Here is an 18,635-nt window from a genome sequence, read left to right as displayed (position 1 = left end):
TTTTGGCCCTTCTATGTTTAAAATCTACACTAATTGTCAGATGAAGGGGAATGTAATATGCCTGTGAATCACGTCAATATGAATTCAATGTGTGTGTGCATTAACAACATCCTAATAATATAATAATAATAAAAGTTAAACATAATAATAATAATAATAATAATAATAATAACCTTAATGTTACGTATAAAAGCACAATATTGTGTTGTTTTTTTTAGTATGAGCTAATTTTTTTTACAATACTGTGGCTTTTTTTAAATATCGCCAACCTCCCCACAATATCGTGATAATTATCGTATCGTGAGCTTCACATCGTGATAATATCGTATCGCGACATTTGGATATCGTTACATCCCTACTCGGTATCGGTGAGTACTCAGAGTGATTACATGCACTGGTATCGATCTGGGGGGGGGGGGGGGGGGGAAACTGTAATGAATCTGTGTATGTACACAAATGAATATAACTGTAAAGAATATAGAACTAATGTCATTTTAATAAACAAAATACTCCTCAAAAGTCAGAAGTGCATTTTTAATTGATTGATTCATTACAATACATCAATAATAAGATAATGGTAATAAATTTACTGTCATACAAATGAAATAATAAAGTAATTGCAATATAATAACATAACAATGATAATAATATAAAAACAATATAATGGAAAATAAATTGCAAATAGTGATTTATAAATGTGTTTAAAGGGATACTCGACTTGAGCCATCTACAGCAGTAAAAAGTTCATATTTTGTCTATACTTAATGTGGTAACTTCATTATTTTTCATGTACAATTTATACCTTCAAACAGTATTTTTTCTACTTGCTGTTGACTGATGACATCACCTGTGCTGAGGAAGTAAGTAACAGCCAATCATGGCCCATTTTACTGACTAAACCCAGAAAACAGGTGAGCCATGATTGGCCGTTACACAGGTGATGTCATCATCAGTCGACAGCAAGTAGAAAAATTACTTTTTAAAGGTATTCTATTGACATGATCAAATTCATAATGGACAAAATATTAACTTTTCACTGCTGAAAATTGTTCAATGAGTCAAGTATCGCTTTAAATATGCGAATTATTAATGAAAGAAAACCAAAGTGTATATTGTATTATCAAGTAATAATTGCTTTGAGTTGTTACAATTATTTCCACTTTTTCACTGCGACATGTTCATATTTTGGCGCACAGTTAAAGAATATCATTTCGCTTAGCCACTTGTGACAAATGTCCGTGTGAGTCGTTTCAATGCTAATTGCGTAACATTACAGCAAATTAACCTTGAGTAATGTTTCGTGTAGAACTGTTAAAGCCTGAACATGCATTCTAAATTGTATTAATGGTCACTACTTAGAGGTTAATGAGTCACCGAGAAGGCCGAGTTACTTCCGCTTCTGCACGCTGATGAATCTTTTTTTTAAGTTTACGGGCTGGTGGAATCCATCTTTCAAATTTCATTGAAATTTATAGATACTATATGTGCATAGACGAAGCGGCACTTGATAAAGATTAAAGCGTAGCCTTTGCCTGCGAGATTAAAAAGAAGCAGCACAGCAGGTTTTAATGGTGTCACATTCACACTGCACTTTGCGCTGGATTACTTGGACTCCCCCACTTGTTAGAAAAAAAAAAAAAAGAAAGGAGATTTGCATTTGTAATGACTTGACCTTAAACCTGCAGCAGCACATTTTTTATTCATGTATGATTTTAAGGTTAAATATCAGACCATGTGATGGCAGCTCCTCTTTTACCTGTCGGGAAAGTTTAAAAGCAAAAATCCAAATGTCATTTTTATTACAATCAATAACAATTGAAAACCGAAATATGATGATGACTTTATGCAAAATTAATCAAATGTAAAAAAAAAAAAAAAATGTATACATCCATGTTTTAATTTGAAATTTCCGTCTTGTAGGAGCATCAAGGTGGAAGTCTACGACTGGGACAGAGACGGAGGGTGAGGACACGCAAGATCCGGCTAATTTGTATTGTCACACTTTGTAACAGTATAGAATTTTGTTACATACGTGTTGCGAAGAGAGCAGAATGATGACGGACACGAACTTAGCTATGTGAGCCAGATGAAATGCTAACGTGGCTAAACTTTTATCGGCTTTCACGCAATTTTCCTATGTGGCAGTTAACGTCCACGTCTCTCAATTATGCAAACCACCAATGGGCTCGTTAGCGCGGCCGCTTCATATCTGCTGACATGATGGGGCGCGCGTCACGCTTTTAACATGATAATGTTGTCTAATGTGTGCGCGTGTGTGTCCCTAACCGTGTCCTTCCTCGCGCACAGGCACGACTTTATCGGCGACTTCACCACCAGCTACAGAGAAATGTCCAGAAGTCAGTCACAGTTCCATATCTATGAGGTAATGGCTTACACACACACATACACGTTTGTCTTACTGTGTTAGCGGGGACATCCCGTTGACGTAATGCAGGGGTCTGCAACCTGCGGTTCTAAAGCCACATGTGGCTCTTTAGTCCCTCTGCTGTGTCTCCCTTGTGGATTTCTTAAAAAAAGAAGAAAAAAAACTGTAGGAACTTTTTGGTTTTATTTTTATTTTTTAGATAAAATATCCTTTAAATCAGGGGTGTCAAACATACGGGGATCAGGCCCGCGAAGGGGTTTAATCCTCCGGCCCGCGAGATGATTTTATAAAGTAAAAAATAGTTTGTAATGTCGGACCAATTAATCAGCTGGCCACAATCAAAACCTGTAACTTTATAATTTCACAAGCATTCCTCAGATGAGCATTGCAACTTGTACGGGGAATCGTCCTGAATGTCATTATTTTACACACAAGTTCAAGTGATTTTATGTTTATTTATTTATTTTTAAATCATAGACCGACATATGTTAAATACGACACAAATGATTTACTGGTAACACAATAGATATGACAAGGATTAACATTCTTATATCATCATTAACTCATTTGCTCCCAAAAACGTATAAATACGTTCTATTTTAAATACTAACAGTGTTCCAAAGACTTTTTTTTTTTATGATAGAGCATACAGAAGGCTTTGATGCAGCCTCTGAACTTAAGAGAACTGTTGAAGCAGTAGCAGTTATTACAAAAACGGCCAGCAGGTGTCATTTGGATGGTTCAGGTGTACCTAATCAAGTGTCCAGTGCATGTTACATCATTAGGAATGAACTGCTGATGTGTGTGTATATAGTGCAAATATCAGTATTGGGGCAGCCTCCGTTCCTTAACTATTTGTACTCGGTGGAGTTCATCGACCTCGACTCTGTGATCAAACCACCAGTGAAGGTCGAGAGCGAGAAAAAAAAATGCTGACGGGGAAAAGACGACGACGTTGCGCCTCCTTTGCATGCCATCTCCATTTTGCCTACACCGCCTTCTTTCCAACATTCTTCATTTTTTTGTGAGGCTCCACACGCTTTATAGCGCATGAAAGACAACGCAGCAAAAGAAGTACATTGATATTTGACAGCCCGCGTCAACTTTACGGTGACGCTTGGTGGATTGAAAACAAAGTAACGGCAGCCGCTCGGTGTCCCCAGCGTGTTGGCGAGCTACGCTCATTAGCCGTCACCATGGCAACCATCAACGTAAGACACTCGGTGTCAGCTATTTGTTGTTTTCCTCCACAGGTGCTAAATCCAAAGAAGAAAGGAAAGAAGAAGAAAAAGTACCAAAACTCAGGAACGGTGAGTTGGCGTGTGCGGGTTCACGTGCCTAAATCTGAAAGTGTGCACAAATTCGACCAGATGAAATAATTTTTAAATTTGATTTTAACTTTATACATGGGTGTGTTTTATACACTTAGATTTTACAGTAATTGGTCTGAAAATTAAAGGGAAGTCAACCTTAAACATTTCTTGACAGTAATATATTAAATGTGACCTCTCTAGTCTAAACATGACATTCTATTAATATTACAATTGTGGAATATGAGTTATGAAGCAGAATCCAGCCATTTTTATCCATCCCAGGGAGCGGCCATTTTGCCACTTGCTGCCGACTGAAGATGACATCACAGTTGCTCAGTGCTCAGACGACCACCAATCACAGCTCACCTGTTTTCTGAAGCTGAGCTGTGATTGGTTGCTACTGTGATGTCATTTTTACTTGACAGCAAGTGGCAAAATGGCCGCCTTCTGATACCGATAACCGATGCTGCTTAACTCATCTTCAACTAACATGATATTAACCAGAATACTGTAGTTAGACTGGTGGGACAGCATAGATCATATTATTGTCAAGAAATTTTGGAGGCTGTTATTATGTTCATCTATCTATGCCAGCGTCATATAGTGACGAAAATAACAATAAAATGTTCTTCCACTAGATGGGAGAAGGTAGAAAATTAACTTGTGAGACCATTATAATTTCAGTATGGACATTTGCTGACATCTTTATTCGTGATATTTTTCTAATGTAAATGTCGTGTTGCAGGTAACCTTGTTGTCATGCCTGGTGGACACTGAGCTGTCCTTCCTGGATTACATCCGAGGCGGGTAAGCCCGAATGCAGACGAGCAGGCGAGGCTGTGACGTCCCTCTTAATTGCGGACTTTTCAACGGCACAACATGTCGCCAAATCCCATGATGGCGCTGATTTAATATCCCGTCTTTTTTTTTTTTTTTTTTTTTGTCTTTGCAGGACGCAGATTAATTTCACGGTGGCGATCGATTTCACGGCATCAAACGGTGAGTGCGTGTTCTCGCTTGAAGTGACGAAAGGCAACATGCTGGGCTCACTTTGTTGAGATTGACGTTGCCCTCTTTTGTTTGAAAATCAAGCTATGTTGAGAGAGGTTGTGATTAAATGTCACTCGGATGTACTGCACATGCATACAGAATTTTATTTTGCTCAGTAAAACTGACCTACTGGACAAAATTTTCCCCAAATTCTGGGTGCATAACTTGAACCCAAAATGCGTGCTTAATTTGATTTTTGATGTTTTTGTGGTGTTATAAAAAGTATACATTTTTAAAGATGTTTTTAATGTTTTTATTTTAATATTTAATTAAATTAGAAAATTAGATTTTTTTTTTATAAAATCTCAGAAAATATTTAGTACTATTTAACAAAAATAAAAAAATGCAAATTTTAATTGCAAATTTAATTTGTCTTATTTAAAAAAAAATAAATAAAAAAAATCTAAAAAAAAAAAAAGCTGCCCGTTCCTTGTTTTTCTTTTTCACCTGAGAGTTTGAGAAGCCATTTTGGCGACCTGTCAGGCTTCCCATTATGTCCCCTTCTGTTGGTCATTGTTTTGTGTCTATTGGACTGGTTTTAACTCATAAGTGATTTATATTTATTTATTTTTACTATGTATTGTACTTGTGACGTGCAATGGCAATACATTCAATTCCATACTAAGTTCGGCAGTACCATATTAAAAATACACGCAAAAAGTAAAAGGGACTAGTTTTTGCAAACTTTCCACTCGGAAGCACTGCTAATGTTTCTCTTGTGAGGCTTTATGAGTCGCCTGGAGGCAAACATGCGTAACAGCAGCAGAGTTATTAAACGTAATTAACTTTAGGCCCCGCGTGCTGGTGCGGCTCCCCGTCATCCCGTCGCTGCTTGGTGTGATTGCACATAGAAATGGTGATATTAGCGACATAATTGTTTTATTCCAGGCAGTTTGGCTGGAGGCCAGGGTGAGTTTTTATTACAAAACTACTCAAAGGCACTCAAGTATGAGGTGGGGGTGGCGGGGAGGGGGGGTGATTATTTGTGTGATACTTTTGGGGCTGTCATTTCTTGAAATGTTAAAAAAAATAAAAAATAAAAACACTGCAGCATTGTTCTTTGATATGACTGTAGGGGATGATAATATATTATTTCAGAAACAGTTTTTCTCCAAAAGAAATAAATGCAATTTATTGGGGTGACAACTCGACTCGTAACTTGGGACTTGCTTGAAAAATAAAGATTAAGACTTGAGACTCACTTACGATTTGCATTTCAGTGACGTCCTCAAACTTGTGGTATGCGACATCACCATGCTGACACGTGCCCGTTCTATGCCCACGCAGGCAACCCGTCGCAGCCCACCTCGTTGCATTACATGAGTCCGTACCAGCTGAACGACTACGCCATGGCGCTTCGGGCGGTGGGCGAAATCATCCAGGACTACGACAGCGACAAGATGTTCCCGGCGCTCGGCTTCGGAGCCAAGCTGCCCCCCGACGGACGCGTTTCGCACGAGTTTGCCCTGGTGAGGACGAGAGAGGATTTGTCCGGATCGCACACATATGTAATAAAATTGAAAATAAATTCAATGGCATGATGCTGAAGCAAGTTAAGGTGGAGATCACATTTCCTGTTGTCAAGTGGATGCAACTTCATGACCTGAGTTTTCTCACAAAATCTGTGAAAATGGCTCATATTAGACTAAAATGTTTGCTTCAAACCAAAATGGCTGACCTACTTGTGTATTTTTAGATTGGTCTACTCACACGAGACATGCGTAAAAAAAATAATTTAAAACTGGATTTAGGTGCAAAGATTTCCCAAAATACTAAAATGTCACATCTTTTTTTTTTTTTCTTTTTCTGTTCTGAGAGCTCAGTATTATTCATTCGGCAACCTCCCCGAGTCAACATGTCATCATCATCGCTCTCTTGTTTTTGTGCATGTGTGTGCGTGCATGCGAGTTTGTGCTCTTTAATTCACCTGAAACCTATTATCAATCCTTCACCGTAACCAGATAGTTCAAAGTCCCGCCAGAGTCATGAAGTTGTAAGGAGACCAAAGGAAGGATCAAAGTAAGTAAAGATGAAGCAACGTGAGATCCAAGACCAACCAGACAGTAACCTCCACCCACAGAGTTAAAAATCCAGAATCTATCACAAACATCTGAATTTCAACAAGATTAGGGCGATATCAAGAGACCAGAGGAAAGACTAAAGGAAGGATAGATGAAGCAGAGTGAGATCCACAAATGCCACTTTTAACCAATAGAGCAAACGTCCTGTCTTTTCAGACATGGCGGCTTGAGACTTTTTTTGTGGGTCTACTTATGATAAGCACGTGTACCAAATTTCATGTTGCTCATTGAAACTGGCTTCGGGGGCTGAATTTTCCTAAAATTCTAGGGTTCACAACTGAACCTAAAATCGTGACTTGAAACCAATATGGCCGACTTCCTGTGTCTTTTCAAGCAGGGCTTCTTGAGACTTTTTTGTGGGTCTGCTGTTGGTAGACATGTCTGCCAAATTTCCTGTTGCTAAGTCAAACTGCCTCTGAGGGCAGAATTTTCCAAAAGATTTCTGGTGTCCACTTACTGGACTTCAAGTAAAATAGCTGGCTTTTTTTTCGGGCAGTTTAAGGATGATGTCATTTGTTCATGTCAATCACAAGACTGGATTTCCATCCATAACACGGCGCCAGATATCCAGATCGCATCTACTCTTCCTTCCAGATGTTTCTCGTTAGCGCTAACTGGCGCACATGCATCCATTTCTCCACTAAGGGCTAAAACGTGGTCATCTTCCGACAGTGGCTGCTGCCCTTGTGACATCATTACACCGGAGCTTAGAAAGCCTCCCACGTACGGAGCTCTTAAATAATGCAACGTGGCTCCTTTAAGAGTTTGCCGCTTTGTTTGTTTCATCATCACTTTTGTGCGTGCGTGTGCTTGCAGAACGGCAACCCGCAGAATCCGTACTGTAGCGGCATCGAGGGCGTGATGGAGGCTTATTACCAGAGTCTCAAGTCAGTGCGCCTCTACGGGCCCACCCACTTCTCCCCGGTCATCAACCACGTGGCCAGGTACTAATAAGCGTTGCACGTTTTATGACCATTCATCAAACTTCATCACCGTGCTCCACCCACATGTGAGGAAGAAGGTTTTGCCAATCTGTCTAGTTTTTATAAGGGCTTCAAGTGTGGGAGCAATTGGGGAAAATATGTAGGACAAGTAATCTGGAAATGGCCGATGTCCTGTGTCTATTTGGATTTGGCTTCTTCAGATGTTTTTGTGGGTCTACCACAGTTGTTGTTGCTAAGTAAAACTGGATCCAGGGGCTGAATTTTTACGGAATTTTGGTGTGCACTTCTGAACCAAGGATGTCCACTTGAAACCAAAATGGCAGACTTCCTATGTCTTTTGGGATCTGGGTTATTTAGATGTTTTGGTGGGTCTATTCATGATAGACACATTTACCAAATGTGTTGTTGCTAAGTAAAGCTGGATCCAGGGCTGAATTTTTACGGAATTTTGGTGTGCACTTCTGAACCAAGAATGTCCACTTCAAGCCAAAATGGCAGACTTCCTGTGTCTTTTGGGATCTGGGTTATTTAGATGTTTTTGTGGGTCTATATATATAATAGACATGTCTGCCAAATTTGTTGTTGCTTAGTAAAACTGGATCCAGGGGCTGAATTTTTACGGAATTTTGGTGTGCACTTCTGAACCAAGAATGTCCACTTCAAACCAAAATGGCAGACTTCCTGTGCCTTTTTGGATCTGGATTATTTTGATTTTTTTTTGTGAGTCTATTCATGATAGACATGTTAACCAAATGTTTTGTTGCTAGGTAAAACTGGATCCAGGGCTGATTTTTTTTTTATTACGGAATTTTGGTATGCACTTTTGGATTTGGATTCTTTAGATGTTTTTGTGGGTCTATTCATGATCGAGCTGTTTACCAAATATGTTGCGACCAAAAGCTGGATCGAGGGGCTGAATTTTTACGGAATTTTGGTGTGCACTTCTGAACCTAGTACGTCCACTTCAAACCAAAATGGTCGACTTCCTGTGTCTTTTTGGATTTGGAGTCTTTAGATGTTCTGTTTGTGGGTCTGCTACATTTCATGACGCTAACTGGAACTGGTCTAAGGGACGGAATTTTCATTTCCCATCTTTACTAACATTCCCACCGTTGCAGGTACGCGTCGGCGGTAACGGACGGCTCTCAGTACTTCATCCTGCTCATCATTTCGGACGGCGTCATCACGGACATGGCTCAAACCAAAGAGTCCATTGTCAACGTAAGCCATTGTTTCTTTTTTTTTATTGTGTGTATGCATTGTGTATATTTGCTTTTTCTGTAAAAGAAGTTATAAAATAGATTTTCTTTTTTTTTTCTTTTTTTTGTGGGGAAAAATCTGAGATTGAATTTTTAGGCCGTGTCACTCTGCCCAACCATCTCATCGGAAGTTTCCCATCTCTGCTTTTTGGACCCACTAACTCCCAACATTGAAATGAGAAAAGTGAGCAGACAAGAAAAAGGCAGATTGATTTTAGTCTTTTTTTTTTTTCTTTTTTTTTTTCCCCCCACAATGGTGCTTCCTTTTTCTCATGGGCTCCGCCAGTAATTAGCGGCACTATTTCACTGACAGCCTGCAGCCCCAAAGATAGCAAACAGTGCCAAATCCCCCTCCTTGCCTCTGATGCTTTCTTTCTCCTCTCACCCTCACAGGCCGCCTCTCTGCCCATGTCAATTATAATTGTCGGGGTCGGACCAGCAGAATTTGATGGTAAGCGGCGTGCAGATCGCGCCCGCGTATGTGCGTTCACCGTTAATCCTCCTTTCCACACTCGCTATCTCCGCTCCCACATGGCACAGGGCTTCTCTCCATGCCCGCTTCTCGATAATTGTTGCTCTTCCCCGGCACGCCGCCGCTGAGGGGAAAATTCCCCGTTGTCACGCCGGAGGACGAGCGCTTATTTCCCACATAACGTCACAGCAAAACACTCACCCAGCAGAGTTTTTTATTTATTTATAGAACTGGGCACCAGTAATGATACTGGCTTGAATGCAAACAGTTGCTATGCTAAAACAGGGCAACTTAGCAACTTCAATATCGAATGCACTCAGATCGATGAAGATTTTATGACAAGAACGTTTTACTTTAATAAGGATGCGATTTCCTAATGACGATAAAATGCTAACCATTAGTGTGCCCTAATGCAGCAAGATTAACAGCCTGCAAACTTTGAACAGAAAGTCCTAAGACACATTAATAACATTGTGCTGTTTTAATGGGGTACTATTTTCTAATGAAAATAATTAACTGTGAGTGTGCTAACGATTAGTATGCTAAAATCAGCAAGATAGTATAAAGTGCTGAAGCAGCTTGGTATTGCTATTTCCTAATGTGAATGAATAAAACATTAACCTGTTTACAATTGGTACACTAAAATACAACAAAATAGCTGCCTGAGTACATAAATTGCTAAAATTGATCAGGAATATATAAGCTTACTTTTTTGAATGAGGAATGATTAAACGTAAAACGTTGGTATGCTAATATACAGCAAAAAAAAGCAACCGAAGTACTAAAGTTCATAGTCAGCTTGCTATCTATTTTACATCTTTTACATCTGAACTATTTGGATTGAGAGTCTAATTGATAAAACATGAGCATGCTATCAGCATGCTACCTTATAGCATTAGCAACAATCTACATTGAGCCCCCATTTCGGTACTATTAAAGAACAGTTTTTATGCTCACATATCCAGATCGAAACCAGGATTGAGAAAGTACTACAGCAGATTGATAAGGATATTACATCTCGCCCTGTAGTCAGGTTCTTTTTCTAATGAGGGGATAAAATGCTAATATGCTAACAATTGTTATGCTAAAACACAACAAGACAGCAATTTGGGCAGAGAAAGCACCAAGACAGATTAAGGATTTTCAATCTTTCTCTGAAATCTGGCACTATTTCAAATGAGTATAGAGGAAAGGCTAACGTTTGTGTGTAATGTGTTCAACTGATGTCATTCTTCCTCCCTCAGAAATGATCGAACTGGATGGGGATGAGGAGAGGATCTCCTCCCAAGGACGTTTTGCGGAACGGGACATTGTTCAGGTATGAAACTTTCCCAGGCTCTTGTCATGACTCAGCAGAAAATCTTCACAGGGAGAAATAGCAGCTAGCTCGCTCATTAAGTCCTTGTTGATGTTTTTGTTTGTGTACATTCGTCCGCTAGCTAGACAACAGCACATGCTAGCAGTTGGTGTGCTCACATCGGGCAATAAAGGACAAGAGGCGCTTTCCCTCAAGTCCAAGACTACTGTACTGTATTTCTACTAAGAAATGATTAATGCTAACATGACAACACTTAGCAAAAATACATTCCATAAAGTAAGGCAATACATACAGTATCATGCCTTGGAGTCTGACACTATTTCAAAGGACACTTTATCAAATGTTCACCGATTCCATCTTTCTTTTACAGAAACGTGCTATCCGTGTCGTTTGCGACTGTGGATACAGAGACCACACTAATCCATTTTTACAATACAACTAAACATTTTAAAATGTAATGAATTGATGGAGTTTAACCGTCTTAAAATAATGTTTAAAGCCTATCATGAAAGTTTACCAGTTAATATACAAATTAATTAAAAAAAAAAAAAAAAAAAAAGAGGAAGTGAGTATAAATTAAGAGGAACAGATATTTTCTCTAAAACAAAATATAGAACAAAACTAAAAGAATGATGTATATTAACTCAAGGTGTTAGTTTATGGAACAATCTGGATTGTAAAACAAAATTATCCCGGTCTATCTGCACCTTCAAAAACCTGATAAAAGCTCAATTACTGGGAAAAAAATAAAATAAATACATATATATATATATATATATATATATATATATATATATATATATATATATATATATATATATATATATATATATATATATATATATATATATATATTACATAGAATTGTTATATTGAAAACATTTTGACCACTCGCTGTCATTTACTTTGTTTTTTTGTTGTTGTTGTTTATGTTGTTGTTGATTACTTTGTGTTATTTTTTTCTTGTTGTTGATTAGGGGCAAATAACATAAGTTTTGCTTCTTTCTGTCCCCTTTCATTTCTCTTTTTTTTAATGAATGTATTGAATTGAATTTGATTTGAATGTTGACATACCATCCAATTATTTGTGTCTTTAAGTTTGTTCCGTTCCGGGACTACATCGACCGCAGGGGCAACCACATCCTCAGCATGGCCCGGCTGGCCAAGGAAGTGCTGGCGGAAATCCCCGACCAGTTCCTGTCTTACATGAGGACACGGGGGATCAAACCCGGTCCGCTGCCGCCCCCTTACACGCCGTGCCCCCCGCCGGCCCTTCACCCTCTCCTCACCAGACGGGTAAGCCGCATCTAAGCTTCCGAGGCCTCGTCTTCTCCTTCTTCTTCTTCTTCCAAATCTTCACTGGAAGCGTTTGAGGTGTTGAGCGATCGCTGTTGTCGGAACGCCATGCAGGTGGACGCCGCACGAACTGACAGTGGGGAACGGTAGCCGTTTTAGGGGTGCGCGCTCAGCCGGATCCTGCTTCTGTGAGCGAGTTGAGTTATGTCTCTCCATATATAAATGTTTACAAGTTGAGGCCTGGAAAGGGATGAAACTACCAATCAATGTGAGGATGCAGTCTCGACTTTTTCATATTTACTATGTTATTAAATGGAGCATGTGCTAGTTAAAGAGAAGCATGCACTGTCGTCCTGCACTCAGGGCTTTGTCCCGCCACACCGACGTGAACCGGCCTTACTTTTTGCCAGCGTTCTTCCACACGGCTTTTTGGACCAGTAGCTAGGCAGTAATCCACACCCTTCACTTCAAAACTGGACTACAACGTGTCATCATTATTTTGGTTTGCATATCTTTTGTCCTCCTACCTCTGAGTGTGTTGCCAAAGCATGCTAGCCTGTCTGTTGTTATTCAAGCCTTTGAATTCTTACTGGGGGTTTTTTTCACTGTTGGATCCCAATCACATTATTGCAAAAAAAAAAAAAAAAAAAAAAAAGAGAGAGAGAGATAGAGAGAGAGAAACAAGAGGCCGGGAGTGAATGACTGCTGAATTCTAGTAGCATTTACACATTATCATTTTAGTAAAGTATAGGTCTGAAGTATCAAGTGGTGCTGAAATGTTTGCAGCTAATTTAGCTGACGATAACTCTCAGTTCCCGTGATAACCATCGTTAGTCATACCTAGCGAAATTGATCATACCTGTCATAATACCCATTGGAACTGATGATAACTTGTAACCGATTACAGTAGTAATTGGCCATACTCATCGTAAGAGACAGTACAATAATATCGTATTTGTTGACGCCCGTCGTAACTGGCCGTACGCAACATAACTGATGATACCGACTGTCACTGATGCAGTACCCTTTATCCCTGTTTTGGATTGGTTGGTACCCATAATAACTGGCAATTCATGTCGTAACAAATCATCCCGTTGTGATGGTAACCTCCTGACTACCAGCAATTCAAATTTGTCCTCTGTAGTGGACCTTTTTAAACCTGAATATCTCCAACCCAGTGCATACGATTGAATTAACTCCTTGTGTGCTCTATGGAGGACATTCAGAGCTTTCCAATGATACCAAATGTGTAGGGGTGGGGCTTTGCTACCTTTGGTTGCATCATAAAGAAAATGGCTTCCCTCAGTGCAAGCACTTTTTATTGAACAAATTTAGACTTTAGATGTTGTTAGCATGTTTTCTATAAGACTCTTAAGAACACATTAAAGTATTGTTTGAATTTATTATTTTAACTGTATTTGAGCCTAGCATTTAAATAAATAAATAAAATTTTAAAAATGTCCTCTGTAGTGGACACATCATAGCTTAAAAATAAAAACTTTTTTTTTTTTTTTTTTTTTTTCTTTTTCAGTATTCCAGTTACTTCACAAAGATTGGGGAATATCAAAATAAACATGATGGTACAATGTTTTTTTTTCCTGGTAGTCAGGAGGATATGATGATTTATGATCGTTATCATAAATGGTGGTACACTTCTTACATGACGATCGCATCGAAATTGATGATAACTGTCAAACGGTTGACACCCGTGCTAAATCTTTGTAACTGACAGTTATTTTTTTTGTATTGGTATTTAAAAAGTCACATAGATTTTGTGTTTTTATTGTATCATGACAGGTGTAAATGCTTCCAAAAGTTCTGATACATAACATTTCCTCGCCGCTATCTCATTCCGAATAATAACAATGTGAGCCATGAATAAAGTATTGCACTGATTTATTAATTTAATAGCTTCTGGCTGCCAACTTTTCAGGGCCACTTCCAATCTCAAAGAGATTGAGAAAAGAGTGGGGGGTGATTATTCATATTGCACCCCATTAAAGTTCCTGGAGAAAAAAAAAAAAAAAAGAAGAAGTCCCAAACTGCACTACGTTGAGCCACGATCCTCATTTTTTAGTTATTTTTATTTCTCTGTTTATTTTAATGTAAAGTCAAGCACAAACAAGCGACTACTCTCTTCCTATTCACTGTATGAAAAAATTCTAGGTCCGATTTATTAAGGTTTACAACATTTTCTAAGTCAGGCCTCAAAATACACATCCAACACGCTTGTAAAATGTTTTCTTATACATATAAATACAGTATATATTTATACACTGTACAAATATCTGCCTTTCTTTGGTGTATGGGCTCATGATGATATTTATCTTATTATTACATGTAATGCTGCTTCTTTATGTATCATATTTTGTACCGAGGCCTGTAATCATATTTAAATTATGACTAACAGGCCTTATCCGTGTTTCTATGTTGAGTTATTCATATTTAAATGATGAACGACAGGCCTGTATTTTTTATAACTCTATATTGTGAACACTGACACTCTGTAGCATTGCCCCTCCCCCCCGCCTCCAACACTTTGTTTCGTGTAATTGTTTCCTGTAATGTCGGCAATGAAAGGGTGGTCTGACAGACTTTTTACACTGTTGACTATTACTATAATTTTTTATGTTATTTATTTATTTATTTATTTTGACATGTATTTGTGTACTTTTTGCACCTGAGTAACAAATGTAGCATCAAACAAAATATGGCTTGTTGAGATGCACTGGACACTTGATTAGGTACACAGTCCAATAAGATCCAAAGCAAAAATACATTCTGACTTAGTAAAATAACCCTATTATTTAAAATATTTGTTTTCTTATTATTACTTTGGTTGGTTCATCTAAGTATTTGTAATAAATACAATTAGAGGACCAATAAATAAAAAAATTAATACACCCACATTTCCCATAGCTGAATACAAACGAAAAACTTATGTCACCAAACATTTTGGGTGTTTTTTTTTGCATTGGATTTCATCCGATGGTGTCCCTAATTCTGTGTCCAGTTGGTGTTATCGTCCATCCAGTATATAATGAGTATATAAATTATAGTGTGCAGCTCATATCACGAGGCATAAGGGTTCATTTATTCATGACGACAAGTTGGATGTCGCTCGCCCACGCTCTCTCCGTCTGGCGTATGTGCATCGAACGCACGTATGAAACATGCATGACGCTTGTGTAACCGGGCCGACTTTCGATTGTGCTCTCAGAGGAACTGTGCTCTCACGTCGCTCGCTATTAATTGCGCCATCAGCGACCTCGTTTAAAAAGAAAAACAAAAAACGGGATGATATTTGACGTTTTTAAGGCAGGGATCAGGAAATAGCAAGACTTGACAAAGATGTCTGCTAACGATGCAGCACTCGGATGCATCAGTGATGACCAGTTGCGCTTCTCGGTAGGCTGATTAGCTAATTAGCCGATGCTAACAAGTGAAGCTAATGCAGACTTGAGGAGACGTAGCTTGGTCCACTGCCAGTCCTGATAAAAAAATTTTTTTTTGGAATCAAGAAAAGTTAAAGGAGGAGAGATAATGATATGGATAATGGATTGTTTTTATGCTATGCTGGTCTAGAACCCTTTTGGACAATTCCACACTTGGTAAAAGGCTTCCTATTCCTATTACTATTTCATGACCCAATACTGTTTCACAGTACTGTGTATTGTTTTGTTGGGTTGGTCTAGGACAGGGATGGACAAACTGGGTCCTCGAGAGCCGGAGTCCTGCAGGTTTTGGATAGTTCTCTTCTCCAACACAGCTGGTATATGATCAGCTCATCAGCAAGCGCTGCAAAAGTCTGATAATGATCCTGTTGATGGCAATCAGCTGTGTTGGAAGAGGGAAACCTCCAAAACCTGCAGGACTCTGGCCCCCGAGGACCAAGTTTGCCCATTCCTGGTCTAGGACCTCTTAGTTCATTGTCAATGTTTTAACTATTTTAATATCATTTTCATACTTATGTATGGAGATGTTGTTTTTTTTTTGTTTTTTTTTTGACAGACTTGTTTTGGTCTGGTTTAGAAAGTTGATTCTGCTGTTTGATTAATCCTCAATCACATTTACTTTTCCTTTGGATTGGTTTAGACCGCTTATTTTTCCTGTTGATGTTATGTCATTGGTTGGTCTCCACTCTTCAACTTCCTAATTCGTTGTCTATATTTTCAGTTTCCGTCATGACCAAATACCGGTGACTTGGTTTAGCCCACCTGTTGTATTTTGGATTGGTCTAAAACCCCTTAATTCCATGTCAGAAGATTTCAGTATTTTTCAGTCTCCATGACCTAATACAGTCGGGCTTGTTGATCATTCATTTTGCTCTTTTGTTGTTTTAGACTGACCTTTTTTTCCTGTAGGGTTGGTCTAAAACCCCTTGTCATTGTTTACAGTACTTTCAATTGACATGACGGTTAGCTTGGGTTTGATCATTTATTTTTGTAGTGGGTTGGTTTAGACCGCTTGCTTTTCTGTTTAGTTGGCCGATGTTTTCCGAATTTTCGGTTTCCGTTGTCACCCAATGCAACTAAGTTGATCTGATCGTTTATTTATCTTTTGGTCTTGTCTACTCTTGAGCCTTTTAGATCCTTCTTTATGGATTGTTTTAGACTGCTTGTGTTTCTGTTGAGCAGGTCTAGCTAGCTCTTCCTTACCAGCAGCTGCTACATTGGGATTTCCCAAGAATGTTGTAGAAGTGATCATTTCAAAATGTAAACACCGGAAGAAATATATATAGTGTTTCATATTGATATTTTTCTGTTTAGTACCTTGTAACTTAGTAAGTCTGTATCCAACTGGTAGCCCATCCATCGTGTTAATTAGTACCCAAGGGGTATTTTTCAGTTTCAAGAAGTTTGGTAGCCCCTGGTCAGGAACCTCATCGGTTTTCTTTTCAGTATTTCCAATTTCCATCAACACGTTTCTCGTAATCGTGCATGTCCAATGCAAAACTGTCGTCAGACTTGAAGGCATGTATGCGTGTCCAAATAGTGACGAGTGCAGGCATTGTGAGTCATTTTTAAAAATCGATTTCTCTGAAGTGACAAGCAAACAACACATGTTTTAGTGGTGACAATCGGTGCTCCATTCAGATATAAACATATATAAAGCACGCAAAGGACTGTTTTTATTGGGCAATCCGTTGTTTGGCATGCTTTCACTCACGTGCCCTCAGGAAGAGCGAATGAATAGTGTTCGCATGACGACGGGGGAGTTTGGAGGGTGGGCTTTGGATGTCTTCCGGCAGTGTGGTCGCATGATGCCGCCAAGTGTGAAATCACTGTTCCTCTGAGGCCGTGTAGGAGTAACAATGGAGAGCATTGACGGACGACGAGGCAAGAAAAACGGTGGTCGCCGCCTCCGTCCATCGCTTCATTCACATTGCAGCCCGCCAGGCCATGTAACCACCTCGCTGTTCTTTTTTTTTTTTTTGGACTGTCTCTTATGATATGAATACGGTTAATCCACGGAATGCTTCTGATGAATATCCTCTCTTATCCCAGCATGCATTGAGTTTGCATGTGTGTGTTATTTTCTAACAAGTGGATTTTAAAAACAATAGTATCACTGGAGTTGGTTTGTACTGTTTTGCCTTAACAATCTTACAGGTTGATCTTGGAATTGTGCAACTATTCCTGAAGATAAAGATTTGTTCAGTTTTTTTATTTTATATTTTACAGTCACTCCTCTGTCAGACTCATCCAAGTTGTTTGCTATGTTTCCAACAAGCAGTACAGTTCAGTTCGAAAACAGTCGAATCATCCCTGGACGAGTTATTTCCAATGTCATGAAAGGCACTTTCATTGCTGTACAGATGACCTTGCATTCTAAAGTTACTACGAAATGATCCCCGGACCCTTAAAAACCCCTAAATTCCCGTTGGGTGCAACCCTATGTCACAAGGGCAGGATCAACCAATGATTTTCTGGAAAGAACTTGATTTCAACCCTGTATGAAATTCTGCTCCAAATGGACTTCAAACATTTAAAACAAAAATACAAATAAAATTCAAATTTGGTACCATAAACATTGAAAAAGGGCACGGTTGGTTTGGTACTATTGGAAAGTTTAACCAAATCCCATTTTTGTTGTAGTCATAGGTAGTGTTGTTCCGATACCGATACTGGTATCGGCAGATGTGCCGATACTGCATTAAAACAGTGGTATCGGTATCGGTGACTACTCACCAGTAACATGCCGATACCAATTAATTAATTCCAACACTAATATAGGATTTTAGATGCAAGCATCTTGTGTCTTGCTCGTGCACGATGTTCATTGTTATGTGACATGTTCACTGCATGCCGATCTAAGATATCCTATTGGCTCTTCAATGCTTTGAACCAATAGAAGAACAGCTTTTTCATGTTGAGGAAAAAAAACTTTAAGTATCGGTATGGTATCGGTATCGGCCGATACCTCAAAGCTGGGTATTGGTATCGGGTGCCAAAAAACGGTATTGGAACAACACTAGTCATAGGAAGACATACTTGATACTAATGCTTAACCAAA

At 39.0% G+C, this 18,635-nt stretch overlaps 1 protein-coding gene across 1 annotated transcript in view; it reads left to right on the top strand.

Annotated features, from left to right (window-relative positions):
• Positions 1–18,635, top strand: part of LOC144016275 (copine-8-like) — a 49,224-nt gene that overhangs the window by 22,805 nt on the left and 7,784 nt on the right. Inside the window, exons 10-20 of the mRNA XM_077517174.1 lie at positions 1,921–1,962; positions 2,308–2,383; positions 3,640–3,696; positions 4,445–4,506; positions 4,652–4,698; positions 6,037–6,218; positions 7,647–7,774; positions 8,893–8,995; positions 9,427–9,484; positions 10,750–10,823; positions 11,922–12,119. Coding sequence (XP_077373300.1) covers positions 1,921–1,962; positions 2,308–2,383; positions 3,640–3,696; positions 4,445–4,506; positions 4,652–4,698; positions 6,037–6,218; positions 7,647–7,774; positions 8,893–8,995; positions 9,427–9,484; positions 10,750–10,823; positions 11,922–12,119 — 1,027 coding nt within the window. The remainder of the gene's footprint in view (positions 1–1,920; positions 1,963–2,307; positions 2,384–3,639; positions 3,697–4,444; positions 4,507–4,651; positions 4,699–6,036; positions 6,219–7,646; positions 7,775–8,892; positions 8,996–9,426; positions 9,485–10,749; positions 10,824–11,921; positions 12,120–18,635) is intronic.

Source organism: Festucalex cinctus, chromosome 3, assembly GCF_051991245.1.
Source record: "Festucalex cinctus isolate MCC-2025b chromosome 3, RoL_Fcin_1.0, whole genome shotgun sequence".
Lineage (NCBI taxonomy): Eukaryota > Metazoa > Chordata > Actinopteri > Syngnathiformes > Syngnathidae > Festucalex > Festucalex cinctus.
This window is presented reverse-complemented; position numbering and strand designations above follow the sequence as displayed.